We start from the raw sequence: 20,101 nt of genomic DNA, 5'->3' as shown, positions 1-20,101 counted from the left end.
AACAAAATTCTGTGGAGAAGGAACGGCTTTCAAACCGTAAATACATTACCCACAAAAGGGTGGTATTTCATTATTACAATTTGATCCATTTAGTGCAAAAACATTTGAAAAATCTAAAAGAGCCATGATGTATTTATTTCATTTTATCCTATTCATGTGCCAACAGGAATTCATCTACATCAGTCTGTGAGAGTTTTGACCATACATGCGCTTCTCTTTGAGAAAGACGGTAACGCGCATGCTCTGTGATCTGAGTCACAGAATCTTGCGAAATATCTGGGTACCTCCTGAAAGGACGCACAAAAGCCTTTTTGGGATATGCACCACAGAACAACCTTACTTTGAATAAATGACAAGGCATCTTGTCATCCAAGACTTCCAAGATGCAAGTTCAATAGCAGCCAACAAATTTAACTCTTGTTAGCGAGATGCAAATGCTGCCTGTCTAAATGGCCACTCTTTTACTGGAAGCTATTTTGTAAATCATTGAGTCATTAAGATGATTTATTTTATAATTCCATATGTATTTATATACGAAATAATTTGGGGCTCCATTTTGAAGCAGTTGATAGCAGAAAGTGATGAGGGTGTGCATCAATGCGGTAAGGAGTGACTGCTTTTGATGATACAACTTTGCTTGCAGTGTAAAACAATATCTGCGACAAATCAGCAAAGTTCTGTCTACATTCTGTCTGTGTTTGAGCATGCAGTCGTCTGTCTTATCATATTGTGTGATGGGTTTTGGGTTGAGCTTCCCAGAGTGAATCCTTCGTAGAGAATTTTCTGGAAGCTCACTGACCTCCCAACAGATCCATATTGGCGGCGCCAGGGGAGGTGGCGGCTGCTGTGCTAGTGGGAGGAGCTAGAGCGACTCCGGGTTCTGCCGCTGCAGGAGTGGCCGTTGCTGCTGCAGGGGAGGGGGTGGGCTCTGCTGTGAGGGTGGGTTCAGATAGCAAGGAATCGCCCATTTCTGCGAGTACCAGTTTTAAATCCCCCAAGAAAGGCAGCAAAATAAACCACAAAAGAGCAACCAAAACAACCGGCGGAGTCACCGTCGGAACAGTGAAAAAAAATAAGCCAAAAAAAAAAAGGTCCAATCCAAATCAAACCCATTTCAGATCATTTAGAATTGGCCGACAAAAACAAAATCCATATTTTAAACAAAATACAGTCGCAAAAGGATCCAACGCCAGCCGATCATAACCAAGAAATCAAAAACAACCAATTAAAATTAGCCCCCGTTATGAACCAAAAACAGACAATGGAGTATGTGAAGGGAGGGGAGAGAGAAGGCAGAGAGAAACAAAGAGACTACTCAGACTAAAGAGAACAGCTTGAGGAGACAAACAGGGAGGTAACCACATGACATTGGTACTGTAGTCCATTTTTATGTATACTATGAATTAAAACACAGACATGGTTTCCAGGTCACCTCGATTTTAAATTGGAGTTTGTTGAGAAAGATAATAAGTGGTATCGAGATAACCTGGAAGATGATTTACACACATTACATTACATTAGTCTGGACCAGAGCCTGTAGAGGTGAAGTGAAGAGGGTAACAACACTCACCTGATCCAAGAAGATCTACGCAAGCAGAATACGAGGTAACAGGGAAAAGATATGTTTTATTCACCTAAATTCATGGTAAAAAAAAAACGTATGAAAGTCTTCATAGATTTGATTGTATATGTGTTAATTATTGGAATGTATTGTCTATTTTAATGTGAAGTGCAATCTCTTTCTACTTAAATCTCACAGGCACATAAATGTATGTTTTTTTTATGAATAGTGTTCAAAATGCAGAATTCTATCAAAATGCAGCAATGTATCGTATCGTATCGTATCGTATCGTATCGTATCGTATCGTATCGTATCGTATCGTATCGTATCGTATCGTATCGTATCGTATCGTATCGTATCACTCCTATGAACCCTAACCCTATGAAAATGGACATTAGATATTAACAAAAATTTATAGATTACTTGTTTTCTTGCCATTTGCAGGAATGGTGGATCAATATTCTGTACAAGTGGATGTGCATGCTCTCAGTTGGAAGACCACTTACCTCCCCAGGATGTGGGGGCAGCTGACGTTGCTGAGGGACCAGAGGAGGACAGCGGGTCCAGGTCCAACAAAGAACTGGAGGATGACAACATTCAGGACATGATGCTTTGCAGAATGTAAGTCTTTCACTCTTGTTGTTCTAAACACCCAGTTTCAGGTTGTTGTTTTTTTTCTTGTTTTTTACCAAAACCAATGAATTAATAAAGGAACTAAAATAATTAGTGGAGATCCAAAACATGACTAATAGTTTATTTCTATGCTGGCAGCTGTGTGAGTACTTTGAGCTCACAGGTCATCTGAAGTGATTTGTTAATTAGCACTCAACAGATTAGACTAATTGAAATGTCTTTACTTTTGAAAGTATTTAGCAATAATCCATTAGACCAATTTAATTTTAAAGATAATGATGGCAATAGATGCAGAGATCGACTGAAAAGGGTGATCAGACATCACCAAAGTTGATCGAATTCATCCTCTAGGGACCATGAAGTACTCATGGCAGTCCACAGTAGCTGTCAAGATATTTCACCCGAAACCAAAAATGTCAGGGGACCACCTTGGCCAGTGTGGACCATAAATATCTGTACAACATTTTATGGTAATTCCTCCCTCTAGTTTTCATTATTTAAGACTGGACCAAAGTGATGGACTAAAGATTATAATCCTGGACATTATCATTTGCTACAAATTGAGCTTTTGAGCATTGTTTTCAAAAGTCTCAGGGGCCATTTATTACCAAACATGTAAAAAAGACAAAAGAAGAGGATTTACAGGAAACACAAACTTACTCTTCGGCTGGTTCAGGAGCGGCGGCAGCAGCTGCAGCACTCTCCCCGGGAGGAGGCTGCAGTGTGGGAACAGCGTTTGAAGATTTGGCTGGAGTCGATGTTGGGGACACGTTGTTTGTTGGAGACCCCTGGAAGGTAGAAAGACGAGACCCTTTCAGTGGTGCACAAAACTGGAAGACTGCTACAAAAAATAAAAGACTATTTTAAATGTTCATGTTACCTTTGTTGGAGACCTGAAAGTGGAAGAGAAGGAGGATTGTAAGTGATTTGCTTAAAACAGACAGTTTTGCTTAACACAGACAAAATGTAATGAAGCAAAAGTTCAAAAAATCTGAACTCAGAAAATTGAACCAATACACAAGATAGATTGCACCACATGTGATCATATGAAGAGTTAATTTCCAAAGTAACATACTACATGTTAATCACAAATACGATATGGGAAAGGGAGTAAAGTCGAAAGCATCTGATTGGTTAAGATACTCTCAATTTTGTGCTAATAATCGATTTCATTTGGGAACAAAACCCTTCATATACTGATTCACATTGCATATCAAGATATGACAGTAAAAATGTGGTGACATACTGTTTATCAAAACATGTGTCTCTCTCTGAGATAACACATGTACTCACACCAATACACACAGTTCCAGATGTGAATCAAGTTAGCTGTAGTGCATAATGTGCACTGACAGAACTCATGTGTGAAAAATGTGTACGTTTACCTGAGGGTGGGGGTGAGAGTAAATACATCTAGACAGTTTTCTCAGAGGTTAGTGAACTCCACACAAAAACATACAACAAATGCTCACCCTTCACTGATGTTTCCAAATCAACATAAAGGAGAATAAAAGAGAGGAAGGGTTTAAGGAAATGATAGAAACATAACACCTGTTTAATCCTGGTTCTACCAACATTTCTCTTGGTTCCATAGGTGAGACAACTCATAACAATAAACAAAGGAGAAAGAAGGATAGCCTCATACTATGGTTGTTATATGATCCCAATTATCCTATTCTGCAATTAAAAGACAAATTAATAAACACATCCTTACCCCTTTTTTCCACCTTTTACATCCTCCAGGCCGTTCATGTGTGTTTCCAGAGACTCCAGGATGCTGCTGGGAGCCTGACAAAACACAAATCAAAACTGGAGTCATCAATACATAATCGTCTACCCGCAAGTCCTGGATCATTTTCTCAGGTATGTGAAGTCCAGGTTTACATTTCACTTTACAGAAAAAAAAAAAAGATTGACAAAGCCTTGGCAAACCTCACTGCAATACCCACATGCATGTTTAAACACACATACACACACACACACACACACACACGTGATTTACGTGTGTCTGACGTGTTTGTCAAATTAAATTAAGCTCAACATGCCGACAATTCATCCTGTAAACAGGCACTCAGCCAGGGCACCCTTTGTTTCTGTGGTTACCGGGTCCTCAAGGGATTTAAAGGGACAATCTTCGTCATCTGAGTCTGCTAGATCCATCACTACCCCTGGATGGAGACACTGAGTGGGGAGATGGTGCTGGGTGAGACATGGGCTTGTGTGTGCGTGTGCGTGTGCGTGTGTGTGTGTGTGTGTGAGGTGGGATGGATGGCATTTATGTGCATTATATTCGTGGTCTCAGGCCTCCCAAAAAAAATAAATGTAAGCGCCGTGATCTGTAACTTACGTAGTTGATGTCAGGAATGTCATTTTTCTCAACTCCAACTGTCTGTTCAAGAAAAGAAACGATAAAACCAATATTATCACACTGCAAAGATTCACCAGTGCCCAGTCTTGACATATGCACACATTACGAAGGTCATGCTGGAGAGGACAATGACCTACCTCAGCCAACTTCATGAATTCCCCAATCTTTGTCACCCGGGTCAGGAACCTCTTGTAGATCTCCAAAGCCTCCTTACATTCATTTTTCTTCATCTTGAAGAATTTCTCTGCACACAAAAACAAGAGTTTTGCAGATTCACATACATCTCGATCTGTGGTCTTCATCTGCGATGAAGAAAAACCTACAAACCATTCACTGTTCATGGACTACTGACCTAATAGGTTGATGACTCCGTCATTGTAGGATGCAAATAGTTTGACCAGATCTTTGAAGAGAAGCAGAAATGACGCATTGATGATCCCATTGTTCAGCTCCTTGGGATGAACCTGAGAGGAGATGGGACAGAGATAAGAGGGAGCTGTCCATTGCTCTGATCATCAAAATAAAAACCTTGGAGAAGAAGACTGTAGGTGTAAAGTAAAGTAAGTAAAGACGCACATCAAACTCCAAGAGTGTGTCAATCTGAGTCTGCAGAACAGGCATGCCTTTCAGCAGCTTCTCAGTGGTCATGGTTCTCATCACTCCCTCGGCACTGAGGCGATACAACACAGAGAGAGCATTGTACACATAAGAGCAGTGGCTGGACACAAAATATGTGACAACAAGTGAAAAATTGCTTCTGGTCGTTAATGAGCTGATTGCTGAATGACAAGAGGTCCAAGAAGAAACCATTCAGAGGACGGAAGGAAGAGTTATGAGGCTGTGAATGACCTCTCTGGACCACATTTAACGTACCCCTTCTTGACCCGGGTGAAGTCAAAAGCCATTTGGCGGTAGGCAAAGGCTTTCTCGTTCAGGTATCGTCCATACCGCCTGATGAATGTAGACATGTCATAGCCTAAACAGAAATAATTATAACAGTCCTTTAATAAGATCACAAACATAAAAAGTTGTACGACCACGCTGAAAAGTAATACCATACATGTATCTTAAAATCAATATAACTCAGTAGAATCATTAAGAACTGTAGATTCACAATTTTTGATTACTTTTCTATTTTCTATTTTCTCAGTGAACATAGTCACATCTTATAAATGTGTAATATAAAAATATCTACAAAAAAGGACATTTAAAAACTTTTTGTGCGAGCCACAGAGGTTTTTCCTACGTGTAAGTATAAAGTTTTATATTCATTGTCTCATACACTGCTAAATGTGAGAACGGTGGTTTTGTTCGACCAAGTTTAGCTTCGTACAGACATGCAAAGAAGGAAAGAAGATTTTGCTTTATTCACCAAACAAGGCAATTTATTACCAGAAAAAAAACTACTGTTAAAATGCTGAATATTATTTTCAATATTGAAGCATCATTTAAACATATCAGACAGACATGTAAACACAAACATCTGTTTGTGTGCGCATGTGTGATATGTGTATATGTATGTGTGTATACTGTATGTTTCTGTGTGTGTGTATGGATGTGTGTATTACATGCCCACTCTCTCCTGTAATTTGTGTTATTCTGTCTATTTCCCAGATGTCTCTCTTTGTGTAAATCTCTTCCTGTTTTGTGTTGCATTGCCTAATAATGAATAGGTTTAGAAATGTCCCCTTCTCATCTGGAAGACAGATTATCTAAGTACATAGATTGAACTAAAAACAAATGATCAGATTTTGTATTCTTACCATGAGAGCCGGTTTTGTCAATAAAGTTGCTGAGGTTGAACAAGGAGGTCCTGGAAGCCAAGTATTGAATGAACCTCTGAGAACAAGACAGAAAACACAGTAAACAGCCTTGTAGAAGTGAAAGATGAAAAATACAACCAAATAAACACTTAGACTTCTAATTAGGACTTTTCTTGCTGCCGTTTTTCAACATTTCTTTTCATCATATAGCAGCTTTTACACATTTAATGCATAGTAGACACACAGGACACATTCCATTGATTTGATCATTTGTGGTCAAGGCCTCTATTTATCTGTGAAACATTATGTTTCCCTTTTAAGAACTGGCCTCAAAAGACCAATTTCAGCTATATAAAGTGGCATCTTCAGCACATTTATTATTCATAGATCGATCATTTTTCTCATTCCTTCTAAAGAAGAAACAATATTTCATAAGTATTGATGAATAAAAGATGAACAGATTGGAGAAACTGAATTGGTCCGTATCGCACTCACTGACCTCATTGCCGTGGACACACATGTGGTGAGAGGTGACGAGGGCCTTGAAGACGACCACCCAGCTGGCATTGGTGGCTCGCTCAAACAGTGTGTCAGCCATCTGAGGGATGTTCACATTGGTGGTGTTGGTAGCCGACACCAGGTCTGCAAAATGGACACAAACACTCGTCTTAATCTGTCAAAGCTTCCCTCCCATTTAGTCCCATGGGAGCCTGACAGCACTCTTGCTATGTGGCAATAAAAAGGGGAAGTCATGGTTAGTTTGTCCTCAGACAAACATCCACATAATTTGCTGCTCCGATTTAACTGCTCTGATTAAGTGAGAAGGCTGAGTGCTCACTGCAGAGCTGCTCTAGACACCCATGATAATATTAAGGCAGGAGGAAGACCTGATGCACATACAAAATGATGTTAGTGCAGGAATCCACCCGTACACACACACACACACACACACACACACACACACACATGCTGACAATGCAGAGAGAGAGAATAATGCTTTGTCATCTCTTTTCACTGGTTGCCAGTTCAGACACTCAGACAGACAGAGGTCTCCAAAAGTGTTCAGACTGCTGCATCAATACAAAATACAAGGCATACAGGGGCAGTAACATTATACAGTATCACTCTTGCTATCTTATGTTTCTTGGAGAGTAATTTTACAAATAAATGTATCGTGAAATCCAAACACCGATTGGCAGTTTTATTGTTCAGAGAAAAAGCCCAGAGATTTGGGATTTGGAGATGTTTGTCAGCTGAATTCAGGCACATCTTAGTTTTGTCCACACCTTGTTAGTTTTATCTATAATATGTTGTGTGCTATCCTCCTGCTCTTAAGCATTAAAAGGTAATTGTTCCGCATTCTTTGTGTAAAATAAGCCACTGCTACTGACTAAATCATCTTATTTTTTTCTGGTGAAAATGTTATATGAAGAATGCTGCAGATGTAGACAAATTCTTTTAATGGATGGACCTAATCAAACTAATGATTACTGTCATTACTGATTTGTCTTCAGGATTTTGTTTGGTTTTGATTATCTGATGAACTGTAAACAGATATTTACACACCAGACAAAAGAAACATGACCATAGTGTACATTTTTATGTACACGGTGTTCACTTCCACAAAATCTTTACCGCTGAAGCTGGGATTTGCAACATGAAATAATTTCCTCTTACCTCATTGGACAAATTTCTAAAATCAAAACAAACATCCTGTTAAATATATCAAAAACTCAATAATCATGTGTGAAGTGTGGTACTACCACTATTTGTAATGTGAAATTCAGCTCACACTGCTTTCGTAAAACAGTCCTCTAATTACCATATGATGACATGAACTGTAACAGCTTTGTATATCAAACATTTTATTCATACTTTGCCTCATGTGATGAGGTTCTTATTTGATATTATGTTTTTTTTCCCCTCCAGAGACAGAAACAGTCAGGCAGAAAAATAGCCACAGGAACTAACATGTAAAAAAATAGCAAGTGCAAGAGAAATCAGTGAAACAGAGGAGCAACACACTGAGGAAGGTATGGATGGTATTTCTTAAATGAGGTCTGTTGTTGGCTGTTTGCTTCTATCTATGTCTATCTATTATACTATATCCATATCCTTTTTCTAATATATCTACTCATATAATAAACATGTTTAACAGATATAAATGTATACAAGGGCAGATAATGCATCTGTAGTTCTCACAGTGCTCGCAGAATAAGAACAGAGCAATTTCCTTTTAAGTTCTTGAAATCTAAAACTTGACTTGTACTGTAAATGGATTTTTTTTTAAATTTTTTTTTAGTCCGCCCTGCTGACATTGACATCAGGGCAGGACTGAGTTTATCCACACAGAGAGATAAATGCAGCAAATATTGGTAGGTATTTCCAATAATAGAAGGACAGGAAGGCCGTTACATTGAACGGGCCTTGGACTTGCCTCGAATAGGTAGATACACAACTGTGAGTTCTACTGGACTAAAAATATAACAAAGTGATGAGCAGGGAAGACAGAGAACAGCAGGGAGTCTGATGAGTGTGAAGAAGAAGTGAGGAGATATGAGAGTTAGAGCAGTGAGGCTCTTTAAGGTCATAACACGGGGGCAGGTTGGGATTGTGGTGGTTTTGACTGTCGGGGAGTCGTAAACAGATTATTACTAATCACTGATCCTGGTCTTTCTATGGTGGACGTCTCCCACGCCCGAACACACTAACACAGACCTCACACAACCTGTTCTGCGCCCTGTTCCTCATTGAACACATCTCCATTATCAGCCTCCTGCCGCTGCTGTTGCAGGATGTGTTGACAATGTGAAACAGTAATGATCATATTCCCTACACAAAATGGACTTCATGATATAAACTGAAACTATCCAAATGAAGATAAATTAATTTGAATGTGTTTTATCTGCCTTTAAGTTAACGGCACAATCACTGATCTTCTTCTGATCTTATGGAACTAATTATATCCCGATCCATCTGTACAGCTTGACCAGATGGTGACAGCCACACTGTAACTGCTATGATGATGTCTGATGGTGTAATGAAAGGTTGCGGCAACATCCATCTTTTTCCTGCTGTCTGTAGAAGACACACACACACACACACACACAGACAGACAGACAGACATGGTCCACAATGGCTGAAATGTGATTATATAACATTACCGTATCAGTGCCGCAGCTATAAGTTAATATTTATACTAGTATCATGTCCTCGGTCATTTTCTGAGTATGTAAACACGCACAGTAATTTGATCTGTTTAGGGGTGTTAGATGTGTCACCATATGGGCCATGTCTGTAATCCACGCTTTATGTTGTGATATCATAACCTGGAACAAACACACACTGACACACAACTGGTGTGTGTGTGTGTGTGTGTGTGTGTGTGTGTGTGTGTGTGTGTGTGTGTGTGTGTGAGTGCGCGCAAGGAGGATTGGCTGAGCTAAATAAAGACTCTTACAGTAATCCACAGCCCAGAGGAGCGCTCTAAGAATGAACCGTGAGGCCTCACGCTGTGCAAATGCACGTCTGTGTGTTTGACAGTGTCCGTCTGAGTGTGTTTCTCCTGCTCTCTGTCGTAGTGTGTCTGCAATAATTGTGCTTTATAGCTACTCAAGAAAAAGTCAGAATATTTCAGATAAAAGTCATCAGGGCAAAGTTGTGTGTTGTGTGTTGTGTTGATGAATAGATTCATACTCATTGGCTTCAATACAACACCAAGACACAATTTTCAGGTATATACACTGCAGGTGTGTCCAAATCACTGCCTTGTCCACTTATTCACTTTTCCCTTTATTATAGATGCTTAATAGTTCGCACTATTGTGAGCAGTAAAATGATTTCAAACACTTCCACAGATGTAGAGTTGTACAACTGTTCACTGGAAATTTTGAGGTCAATATAGAGAGCATAAATTTCAGACACTCAAGTAAACTGGCAGACAGCAAATATATTGGTCACAGCTCCTAATTCATGTAACTAACATCTCCGATTTGACCTCCTTACTTCTCATTTGAGGTGACAGGAAAGACCCCACCACTTAGCTGATTGGAAGAGTGGTCAAACACATAGAAAATATAGTTTGACATTTTGGGAAACACACTAAATTGCTTGCTTACTGAGAGTTAAAGAGGATGCTCAATACCTCCGCTCTCATGTTTGGTTGTTAAATACGGTGCAAGGCTACTGCCAGCAGGTGGTTAGCAGAGCTTATCATAAACACAGCAAACAGGGGGAAACTTGCAAGCCTGGCTTTGGCTAAGGGGAAGCAAACTCCACCGACCAGAACCTGTAACGCTCAATTATTACACCTCATGGTGACAACAAGGCTTCAGGAAGTTAGTGCTCAGTGTTCATAAACAATCCCTCCTCCTTCCAAGTTTAACAATTTGCTGTTTTTATACTTAAATGAATTAAATATAATGTGTAAATTTGTAAGATTTAGAGGTGCAGGTGGATGTGTTTAACCTTTATACAGCGTGCTTCTTGTTCATTTAATGTTCATCTTGTACATTAAATATTTTCATCAAAACAGTTATTTCTACATTTTGAATATTTTCAACATGAACTCAGATGAATTCAAACATATTGCCTTTGGTGTTGAGTGAACTCTACTCTCCCGGTTGACCTTGTGTGGACACATGTTCTCTAGAAATGTGTAACTCATGCCCTCCAGACTCTGTTTCCCTATCTGCTGTGCCTATAAACAACTACATAGACTGAAATATGAAATCCAATGCAGTGTGTCTAATAGCCTGCATATAGAGAAAAACAAACCTTTGACATCCCAGTTTCATTCCTGCGCTGAGGGCCTTGTGTTACAATACATTAAATGCAGACATATGCGACCAAACACAATGAGATTTCTACTCCCCATATAGAGGGAAGTTGTACACATATTCCACCTCTGCTGCTTTTATTTTGTAGTTGAAATCAGGGGTCAAAAGGCACCTGTGGTTTTTTATATTTACACACCAACAACTGCTTCTATTTCAGGCTTTTTGAGTTCATGTTGCTTCCGTCTGGCCGCAGGTGCAAATTGCCAACACACAAGAGAAATGGACAGAACTCCTTTGTCCCAGCTGCTATTGGCATTTTAGATAATTCAATGTGATTTATATGCTATATTTATTGTCTATGGACCTTCAAATCAATTTGATTCTTGTAATTTGTATATATATATATATATATTTTTTTTTTATTATTGTTTACTGGATGGTTGTGTTGTTACTGTTACTGCACAACAAACTTCCCAGTGGGATAGTAAAGATTTCCTTGTTGCTTGATCCTTATCGTTAATATTGCGTCACTTATATTTCAATCAGATCAATCTTTTGTCCTCCTAAAACTGCCCTCATGTCATAAAAGGTCAGTCCATTAACGACACTTAAACACCACAGCAAATATTGTTTCCGAACAATCGTCGTGTGGTGTTTTAGTTTGACTAAAGAACAACACGTCCGATGTTATTGTGTCTCCGCGCCGAAGATGACAGGCATGTCATTTGCCCTCATCCTTCTCACAGTTGCCCTTTGTCACAGTGCCGTACCCTGACACTTTCAATCTGTTGCCATGGCAACTCCGCTGCACCACTGCCACAAACAGCACACATGCACGTCTACCTCAAGGGTCACTGTGTAACTGTCACAAAGCAATAACTATGACCTGTCTGCTTCTGTGCTTCACCAAACACTGTGAACCAAACATGCTGAAAGGTGGCTCGTCATTGAGGTGGCCTCTATTTGTACTTTTTCATTGGGAAAAAAAAAATAAAAATTACCCAGAATGTCTGCAGTTACACATTTGTTGCTATTTTCAGACACCTATTTTCAATATTTTATTTCGTCTGTTTCTTCAGAGGTCTTCTTGGCCTTGAAGGAAATGTTTTTCAGTTTTTGAGGTGTTTCCAAGACTGCGAGAGAAACCCAGTGGCCTACATACAAGAAGCATGTTGGAATGCCCCAGATATGGAAGCAAAATAACCTCATTGAATAAAAATCCACTATAAAAAGAACAGGTCTGTACGATGGATCTTCCAAAATCCTATTAAATCCACGTCTGCCAATTTTTTTGGTATCACATGGTCAACAGAAGCAGTTGGAGAAAGAGGTCATGACTCATACAGTTAGCCAAACAACACAACTCCAAGTGTGCACAGCTGAAAGTTAAAGACACAAAGAACAGCCACATGGACAGAGCAGAGAATAAGGAAGCAATGGTCTCTGGTGCATTCTAGCTTTAGCATTGTCACCTTTGGCTGTATAAATAATGCAAGGCAGTCATTGGCTGATTATTGAATTATTCAGCAGGGGAGCGGATCACAAGATATAAGGTCCTAGCAGAAGACACAGGACCAGACAGTGACCACACACAGTCCTGGGAAAACACACAGACACAAACGAGCAGAAAGACACACACAAGAAGCACAGCCAATCAGACAAGCCGTCATCTGTATTCAGTGTCACGTCAGTGCTTTGGTTGGACTCGGTATTTGTGGTGGATGACTGATTAATCACGATTTGTCATGAGGTGGTCCCTGCTGTCATGTGTAAACGTGTCAATAAAGCTGTGAGGTTTGACTATATGGTCCTATACAGGCCTAAGCTCAGAGGAACCCATGTGGGTCTCTTATACATGTCGTTCAGACACATTCCAGCTTGCGCACACTATATGTGTACAGTTCCTGCAGTTAGAGGCCTTCATCTCCTCGGTCACAGTTCTTTTCAGTGTGCGGCTCAGGAAGGTGGCCTTACAATGGCACGTGGAAGGGAAATCAAATGGGCCCGTCAGTCTACCTTAAAATATGACCTCCCTCTGCCTCTCTTCTCTCGCTTTCTCTCTCTCTCGGTTTCCATTATCTTCAGGTTGATGCTGAGGGTCGGCAGAGGGGTCATCATCATGGCAACATCAATTCAACATGGCACCACACCCATTTAAGCAAAAGGAATTAACAAGTGAGAGCCGGTGATGGCATGTGGCCTGTGTGTGTGGGTCTGTCTGTGCGTGCTGTGCGAGGCCTGTTAGCCCTACAAAGCTAAAGCTCATGCAGGAGGAGAGAGGAAAGAGGGAGCACACTTACACTCCAGGTGCTTTTTCTTGGGCGCCATCACTTCATGAGTGGTGGCTTTGCAGACAGCCCGGGCCATATCTGATCCAGTGAGCTGGTATTGCGCAGCGGCAATGCGATCCGTGAGCGTCTGCCCCGACATTTTCTCTCCGTTGAGTAGACTACCTCAGGAATTTAATTTCACAACGGGACGATGAGGGCAAAAAAAATTAAAAAAAAAATCAACGTAAACCCAGTGGCTTCCCGGTGATTCGGTGAGATGGGATCCTGTGCTTTCCTCTTCCCCGAATGATAGGCCTGTGACCTTCTGTGTGGGCGGAAAAAAAAGGAAAAATAAAATGAGCTCAAACCACCAGATAAATTCTATTTAGTCATTAAATCGTGCGGTCACGTTGATAATATGCGCCGTGATATGAGTAGACTTACGCAAGGTTGTGAATTCCCCACGGCTCGTCCCGTTATAGGCTCCGACCGTTCAGTTCAGCACCTTGGACAGCTAAAGCCACTCGGTTATGTAACACTCAGTTGGCAATGAAATGCTATTTTCTCACCCCGCAGCAATTATTTAAAAAAAAAATAGACCAATGATAAAATGCTCCGCAAGCAATGCTTCTCTAATCGTCAAAAATATTTTGGAGAAAAAATGTAAATCAACACTCCTTTGGTTGGTCAAATATCCTGACGGAGGGGGCATCAGGTTTGGCTGCCTTTCGCCCCGCGTCGGTGTATTTAAAAAAAAAAAAAAGCTTTCAAAATAAGAGAACAACCCACAATGTCCTTGCCAGGCTGTCAGACTGCGACGTTTCTTTCCCCTCGCTGTCCGTTTCGGCTCAAAAATGCCCCTTCAGATTCCCTTCAGTCTTCTCCTCAGACCGACAGAAAAATGCGCACCGCTCCCCGGTGGTGTCGCCAACACTGCGCAGCAGCAAGCTACTCGGGAACAGGAAAAGACAGAAGGGAATTTCCTTTTTTCTCCTTCCCCCTTGCCGTTTGTTTATTTATTTGGCCTATCTATATGTCCATCTAGACTCTCCTCCCCCCCACCGGGCTCTTGGACAGGGTTGCAGGGTTGGGTGGCACACGTCGCATCCCACTTCTATTAAAGGGGGTGTCGACATGGGTGGGTGGGTGTGGGGGGGGGGGGGGGGGGGTCACTGTGCAGAAGCCGTTATCACGATGCGCCAAAGGGTTAATACACGAGCGTGACTGTGGCTTATGAGCTGCCGCATGTCGGCTATGCATCACACAGGTTTGCACGCACAGCATGCAGAGCGACAGATGATGAAGGTCCAACATTTTACATCTGAGCAGGCCCTCAAATTGCACAGTGTAATCTGCATGATTTACACGTGTGGTTATAGTCAGTAAATAAAGCCTAGTACACCCGGAATGTAATATTTGAGTGCCAAATAACATATTGGTGTAGACAAACGGCATTTTATTGTGTTTAGTTTACATATCTGGGCTGCATGGGCCTAAAATGCCGTTTTTATTGTTTGTATAATTTATTTTATTTTTTTAAAAAGGGGGTCATGAAGTGTACGATTTTCATTTAAAACAAATTACCGGCCTAATACGGAAGACACAATCCTATGCCATATGGTGATTCGGTGTGTTCAGCGCATCCCTGCATCAGAGCAAAGCGTGAAATCCATCCACGGAGAAAAGTGCTGGCGCGCTCAGCGTGCTTACGTCACGTGACGTGGACGGAAGTGCAGCCACGTCGTCAGTGACAAGAGGGAGGAACCGGAGAAACAGGAAGCGTTTCTTCTGAGTCCACTGGAGTGGTCATTACTGTGAAAACAGCAAACAGTAAGTGAATTAAAAACAATTTAATGGTTCATCAGTTTTAGTTTAAACGTAGCGTCCTGCAGGTTTTGGTTGCCGGAAGCAGGATTTGAGCTGTGATTTTTTTTAAGTACGATTCCAGCTGTCTTGTAAAGTCAAAAGTTGTTCTGTCATCCAGTTGGTATGATTCATTTTATTGAGCTTATCTTTAAGTAGGAGATAAACTGCTGCTGCAGTTGGCCGCATACTTTGCCCTCTTCTACGTGCTAGAAATGTCGTGTCACCGTGTTTCTTTAAAATGTCGACTGTGTTTTAAATTCGCTTAACATCAATAAACACGAGCATTTATTTTTCTTAAAAAGTCATTCATATCTTTGCAATCTGGCTGATCTCCAGTGATCACTGTGAGTTGATTTAACCCAGAATTGAATGGAACAATGCAAGTAAATCTGCTTTTTTTTTTTTTTTTTTTTTTAATGCCCGTGTTATTCAGTCTGTCTGACTGATAATCCTATTTTAATGCAATAAAAAAATAGCTAAAGTGAGATGAACAGACTGAAAACTATTTTATTAGATAATACTCAGCATATTGTAAAATATTTAGTATCCCAGTAATATCATAAAGCGACTTCATCGTGGCGATAATGTGTTTTTATGTTGTGTTTCAGCAATGGCCCAGTTTCAGGAGGTGTCACAGCAGTCCAGTCTGCACCCTAAGCCTGCAGGTTTGGTTTTGCAGTATGGAACCGCTGGCTTCAGGACCAACGCCAAACAGCTGGACCACATCATGTTCAGGATGGGCATGATGGCCGCATTACGCTCCAAAAAGACCGAAGCTACCATCGGAGTCATGGTGACTGCGTCACACAACCCCGAGGTGAGACAGGGATTCAAAAATATTATGATTCACTTTGTGTTCTGTACAGATATTTTGGATTATCGGTTTTAAAATAGTGTTTACGGTTAATGTTTCTAGTCATAACCTTTTTTTATTTTTACTCCATATTTTTATTTTCTTATGGAAAATTGTTAAGTTCCACATCTCCTGTTTTTAACGGTCTGTCCTATGAACGCATCATAATCACAATACTCTGCCTCCTTCTGTCTCTCTCTTATATCTTGTGTAGGAGGACAACGGGGTGAAGCTGATTGACCCAATGGGGGAGATGGTGACACCGGCGTGGGAGGGCTACGCCACCCAGCTGGCCAACGCCGAGCAGGAAGATTTGCTCGCAGCTCTGAAGGATATTATAGAGGAGGAGGACATAAACATGAGCCAGGAGGCTAATGTGTTTGTGGGAAAAGATACCAGGTATTTAACTAATACTGACACAAAGAGACAAATACAGAAGTAGATCAAATGTAAACCTGCTTGGAGTGCTGGAAATGATCCTTGTGAATGTGTCCTCTGCCTGTAGGAGCAGTAGTGCAAGTCTTTCACAAGCAGTACTGGATGGAGTTTCTGCTCTTGGTGGTCACAGTAAAGGTATGGTCAATAAAAAAAACCTATATTTTCATATTAGACACGTTTGTTTGGTTGCTTTGTTTTTTTTTCCTCGCCTCTTGTCGATCTCCACCTGCCTTCTGATTTCCTCCGTCTGCTATGTCAGACTACGGCTTGGTGACGACCCCACAGCTCCACTACATGGTGTGCTGTCAAAACACACAGGGGAAATACGGAGACACTACAGTAGAAGGATACTACCGCAAACTCAGCCAAGCTTTCACTCAGCTCACGAAGAATGTAAGAAAACAAGGCGTGTCGTATATTGTGCTGTACCAATATCCACGTACTGTATCTTTGAGTTTGCTTACGTGGGCGTGGCTTTGTAATTTATCCAGTAATCACTCCTTCCATATTTTTCTCCTTCACAGGCGTCCAACCGCACAGACGACCAGAAGCACCTCTGTGTGGATGGCGCTAACGGCATCGGGGCGCTGAAGGTGCGTGAGATGGAGGGTCACCTAAAGAAGGAGTTGCAGATTTCCCTCTTCAACGACGGCAGCAAAGGGAAGCTAAACCACCAGTGTGGAGCCGACTTCGTCAAAGTGCAGCAAAAACCTCCAGCAGGTGCGACTGTGCTTTTTAGACGCTCTCATAGAAGCAGCGTCAATTCTCAAAGATCGGACAATGAAGGTCAAAAGGAAAATACTTGTACTTAAAAAGACTGACAGCAAAACAGTGCAGATATTGACCACAAGATGGAGACTGTTAATCAGCAAATTGTTCCAATAAAGACTAATATTTTCAGTCAGAATATTTAAATGTGAGCCTTTTGCTCCAGTTTGCATCGAGACTGATTTGAGTTTTATAAAAATTCAACAAGACAAGCTGCCAGTGTTGCAGCATGCACCCACGCAACCTCAGTGTTGTAGCTATTATATGTCCAAGACAACATTAGAAAGATGGATGTTGTTTTGAATTTGCCTCTTCTCTCTTGCTTTTCTTTCCTCCCTGTATGAAGGCTTCGAGAGTAACCCAGGAGAACGCTGCTGCTCCTTTGACGGTGATGCTGACCGAATAGTTTATTACTACACCGACTCTGAGGGATGTTTTCACCTGCTGGATGGAGACAAGATAGCTACTCTCATCAGCACTTTTCTTAAAGAGCTGCTTACACAGGTATACTTTCAAATACCAACATCTAAACAAATACACACACACACACACACACACACACACACACACACACACACACACACACACACACACACACACTTGCTAAATAGTGTTTTATGCACATACAGACTGGTCTAGACTTGAAGATAGCAGTGGTGCAGACTGCTTACGCAAACGGAAGTTCAACACGATATCTGGAGGACACAATGAAGGTGAGAAAAAACACATACAAAGTGCAGTCCTATTATTTCTATATGTATGTGGGATTCTCAGATTTTAATGTCACACAGGTAATAGTGAGGTGTACTAAGACTGGAGTGAAGCATCTTCATCATGCTGCACAGGAGTTTGATATTGGCGTATACTTCGAGGCCAATGGCCACGGGACCGTGAGTCGACACTCAAAAGCAATAACAATCATCAGTTTAGCACATTAATATAAACCTTTCCTGGCTGTGTTATGCTCAGTGTGATGAATTTAGTTTTTAGTGTTTAGACTTGTGTCATACTGTGCCCGTGTTGTGGTCAGGTGTTGTTCAGTAAGGCGGCTGAGGAGAAAATCCAGCAGCTAGCCAAGGACACCAACGTCAACGACGAGAGGAAGAGAGCAGCTCTTCTGCTGCAGAGCACTGTCAACGTCATCAACCAGGTACACACACACACACACACACACACACACACACACACACACACACACTTTCACATTGAATTATGTGATGAAAGATGAAGAAACAAACACGCTGTTATTAGTATTGTTGATATTTCTTTCCTTTTGTCCTTTAAAGACTGTCGGAGATGCTATTTCTGACATGCTGCTGATTGAATCCATATTGGCCATCAAAGGGATGACGGTGCAGCAGTGGGATGCCATCTACAGCGACCTGCCAAACAGGCAGCTTAAAGTCAAGGTACACATACACTTATGTGTCACAGTGTAATATTTCAGGTAGTTAGTCTTCAATACATTAAGAGTGCAGAGGCAGCGACTAAAAACAATCTGACAATGAAAGTCTTTTAATTCTACATTAAGATTTCTGTTGTAGTCACTCCATCTTTGCTTCAACACTGCACCTTCTGAATTGTATAAAATATTTTTTTTTTTTTACTGATTTAGAATGTAAAAAATTTCACTTGAACTGACAAGCTCATGAACAAGACCTTTATAGTCAATAAAACGTGTTTCAGTTTGATATATGTCTGTGGACAGTAATCCTAGACTTCCAGGGAGCAGATTATTCTTAGTTTTTGCATATTCTTGGCAACGATATCGCACAAACGCGTTGTGCGTAAGGCGTTGTAGATAGCTGTACTTTAGCACCATCATTTTTTTCTCTAGGTGTCAGACCGCAGGTTGATAGACACAACAGATGCAGAGAGACGGGCAGTGAGCCCGGCAGGACTGCAGGAGGCCATCGACAGTTTGGTTAAGAAGTACAGGCAGGCTCGTTCCTTTGTGAGGCCCTCAGGCACCGAGGATGTGGTCAGAGTTTACGCAGAGGCGCAGACGCAGGTGAGAAATCTTTTTTGAGAGATTCGTTCTTAATTCACTGTGGAAAAATACCACACACACTGTGGATGGGATTGTGTTGTGAATAACGCAGGGTCTCTCCGTGTTGTGTTTTAGGAGAGTGCTGATGCTCTGGCTCATGAAGTCAGCCTTGTGGTGTATCGCCTCGCTGGCGGAGTGGGGGACGAACCCAAACCGTTGCACTAGAAGCACATTCACAGACAGTAAGCACACAATATTGACCAATCAATCAGTGCTTTTTGAATACAATCCAAGTTGCTAATATAATTTTCTAACAATGTAATTTATCAGAATTGCCTTTATATTATAATAATTAGGGGTGTGCCTGTGTTATAATGTTAAATGCTCTTGGCACTTCACTTTTGTTTGCTTTTCTCTGGATTTCATTTACATTAACTGTAATGAAATGGGACACACTCGGGGAGACAATGAAGGGATATTATTGGAGTTCAGACAGTCTGCCATGTGCCTGATTGGGTTTCTACATGATGTAAATAAGACACTACTCTGTATAAATCATCTCACTAATTGTCTAGACATATTAATATAGTTTAAATGAGGATTTCAATTCACTTTTTTGTTATAATGTAACTTCCTAAAAACAATTTGTACACCTAATGTAAGTAATTTCTCTGAAACAATGAAATCAAAAGTTTACATGTCAGTTGAAAAGACTGTGCTGCTTTTCTTTTAATTAAATCATGATGACGGACAAAGTGTACGCTGATAGCATCTTTGGATTCAAATGAAAACCACAACTTTGCTTGCTTGCTT

At 40.9% G+C, this 20,101-nt stretch overlaps 2 protein-coding genes across 2 annotated transcripts in view; one reads left to right on the top strand and one right to left on the bottom strand.

Annotated features, from left to right (window-relative positions):
* The window catches only part of LOC138203501 (clathrin coat assembly protein AP180-like), a 29,353-nt gene extending 14,875 nt beyond the window's left edge, over positions 1-14,478 (bottom strand). Inside the window, exons 1-15 of the mRNA XM_069158409.1 lie at positions 13,818-14,478; positions 13,404-13,698; positions 6,825-6,967; positions 6,326-6,401; positions 5,436-5,538; positions 5,139-5,232; positions 4,915-5,026; positions 4,700-4,806; positions 4,542-4,583; positions 3,909-3,982; positions 3,667-3,672; positions 3,075-3,087; positions 2,855-2,982; positions 2,068-2,141; positions 1,571-1,585 (exon numbers count right to left, since the gene is read on the bottom strand). Coding sequence (XP_069014510.1) covers positions 1,571-1,585; positions 2,068-2,141; positions 2,855-2,982; positions 3,075-3,087; positions 3,667-3,672; positions 3,909-3,982; positions 4,542-4,583; positions 4,700-4,806; positions 4,915-5,026; positions 5,139-5,232; positions 5,436-5,538; positions 6,326-6,401; positions 6,825-6,967; positions 13,404-13,533 — 1,117 coding nt within the window. The 5' untranslated portion in view covers positions 13,534-13,698; positions 13,818-14,478. The remainder of the gene's footprint in view (positions 1-1,570; positions 1,586-2,067; positions 2,142-2,854; positions 2,983-3,074; positions 3,088-3,666; positions 3,673-3,908; positions 3,983-4,541; positions 4,584-4,699; positions 4,807-4,914; positions 5,027-5,138; positions 5,233-5,435; positions 5,539-6,325; positions 6,402-6,824; positions 6,968-13,403; positions 13,699-13,817) is intronic.
* A 647-nt stretch (positions 14,479-15,125) lies between these two features.
* Positions 15,126-20,090, top strand: pgm3 (phosphoglucomutase 3). The gene is made up of 13 exons (XM_069158406.1): positions 15,126-15,203; positions 15,848-16,056; positions 16,307-16,491; positions 16,598-16,665; positions 16,790-16,923; positions 17,055-17,250; positions 17,645-17,802; positions 17,928-18,011; positions 18,090-18,188; positions 18,329-18,448; positions 18,585-18,707; positions 19,136-19,309; positions 19,424-20,090. Exons 2-13 carry the CDS (start codon positions 15,850-15,852, stop codon positions 19,511-19,513), a joined length of 1,638 nt encoding a protein of 545 aa, XP_069014507.1. The 5' UTR covers positions 15,126-15,203; positions 15,848-15,849; the 3' UTR covers positions 19,514-20,090.
* Positions 20,091-20,101: the final 11 nt, after the last annotated feature.

Source organism: Embiotoca jacksoni, unplaced genomic scaffold (assembly GCF_022577435.1).
Source record: "Embiotoca jacksoni isolate LCO1_2020_lvr unplaced genomic scaffold, fEmbJac1.0.p SCAF_23, whole genome shotgun sequence".
Classification (NCBI taxonomy): Eukaryota; Metazoa; Chordata; class Actinopteri; family Embiotocidae; genus Embiotoca; species Embiotoca jacksoni.
The sequence above is the reverse complement of the archived record's forward strand: the minus strand, read 5'-3'. Positions and strand labels throughout refer to the sequence as shown.

Bases quoted from the DNA above. Each gene is read 5' to 3' on its own strand.
- pgm3 (XM_069158406.1), top strand. From the start codon at position 15,850: ATGGCCCAGTTTCAGGAGGTGTCACAGCAGTCCAGTCTGCACCCTAAG. The intron at 17,251-17,644 runs GTGCGACTGTGC...CCCTGTATGAAG, and splicing joins GCAGCAAAAACCTCCAGCAG to GCTTCGAGAGTAACCCAGGA. The intron at 18,012-18,089 runs GTGAGAAAAAAC...AATGTCACACAG, and splicing joins ATCTGGAGGACACAATGAAG to GTAATAGTGAGGTGTACTAA.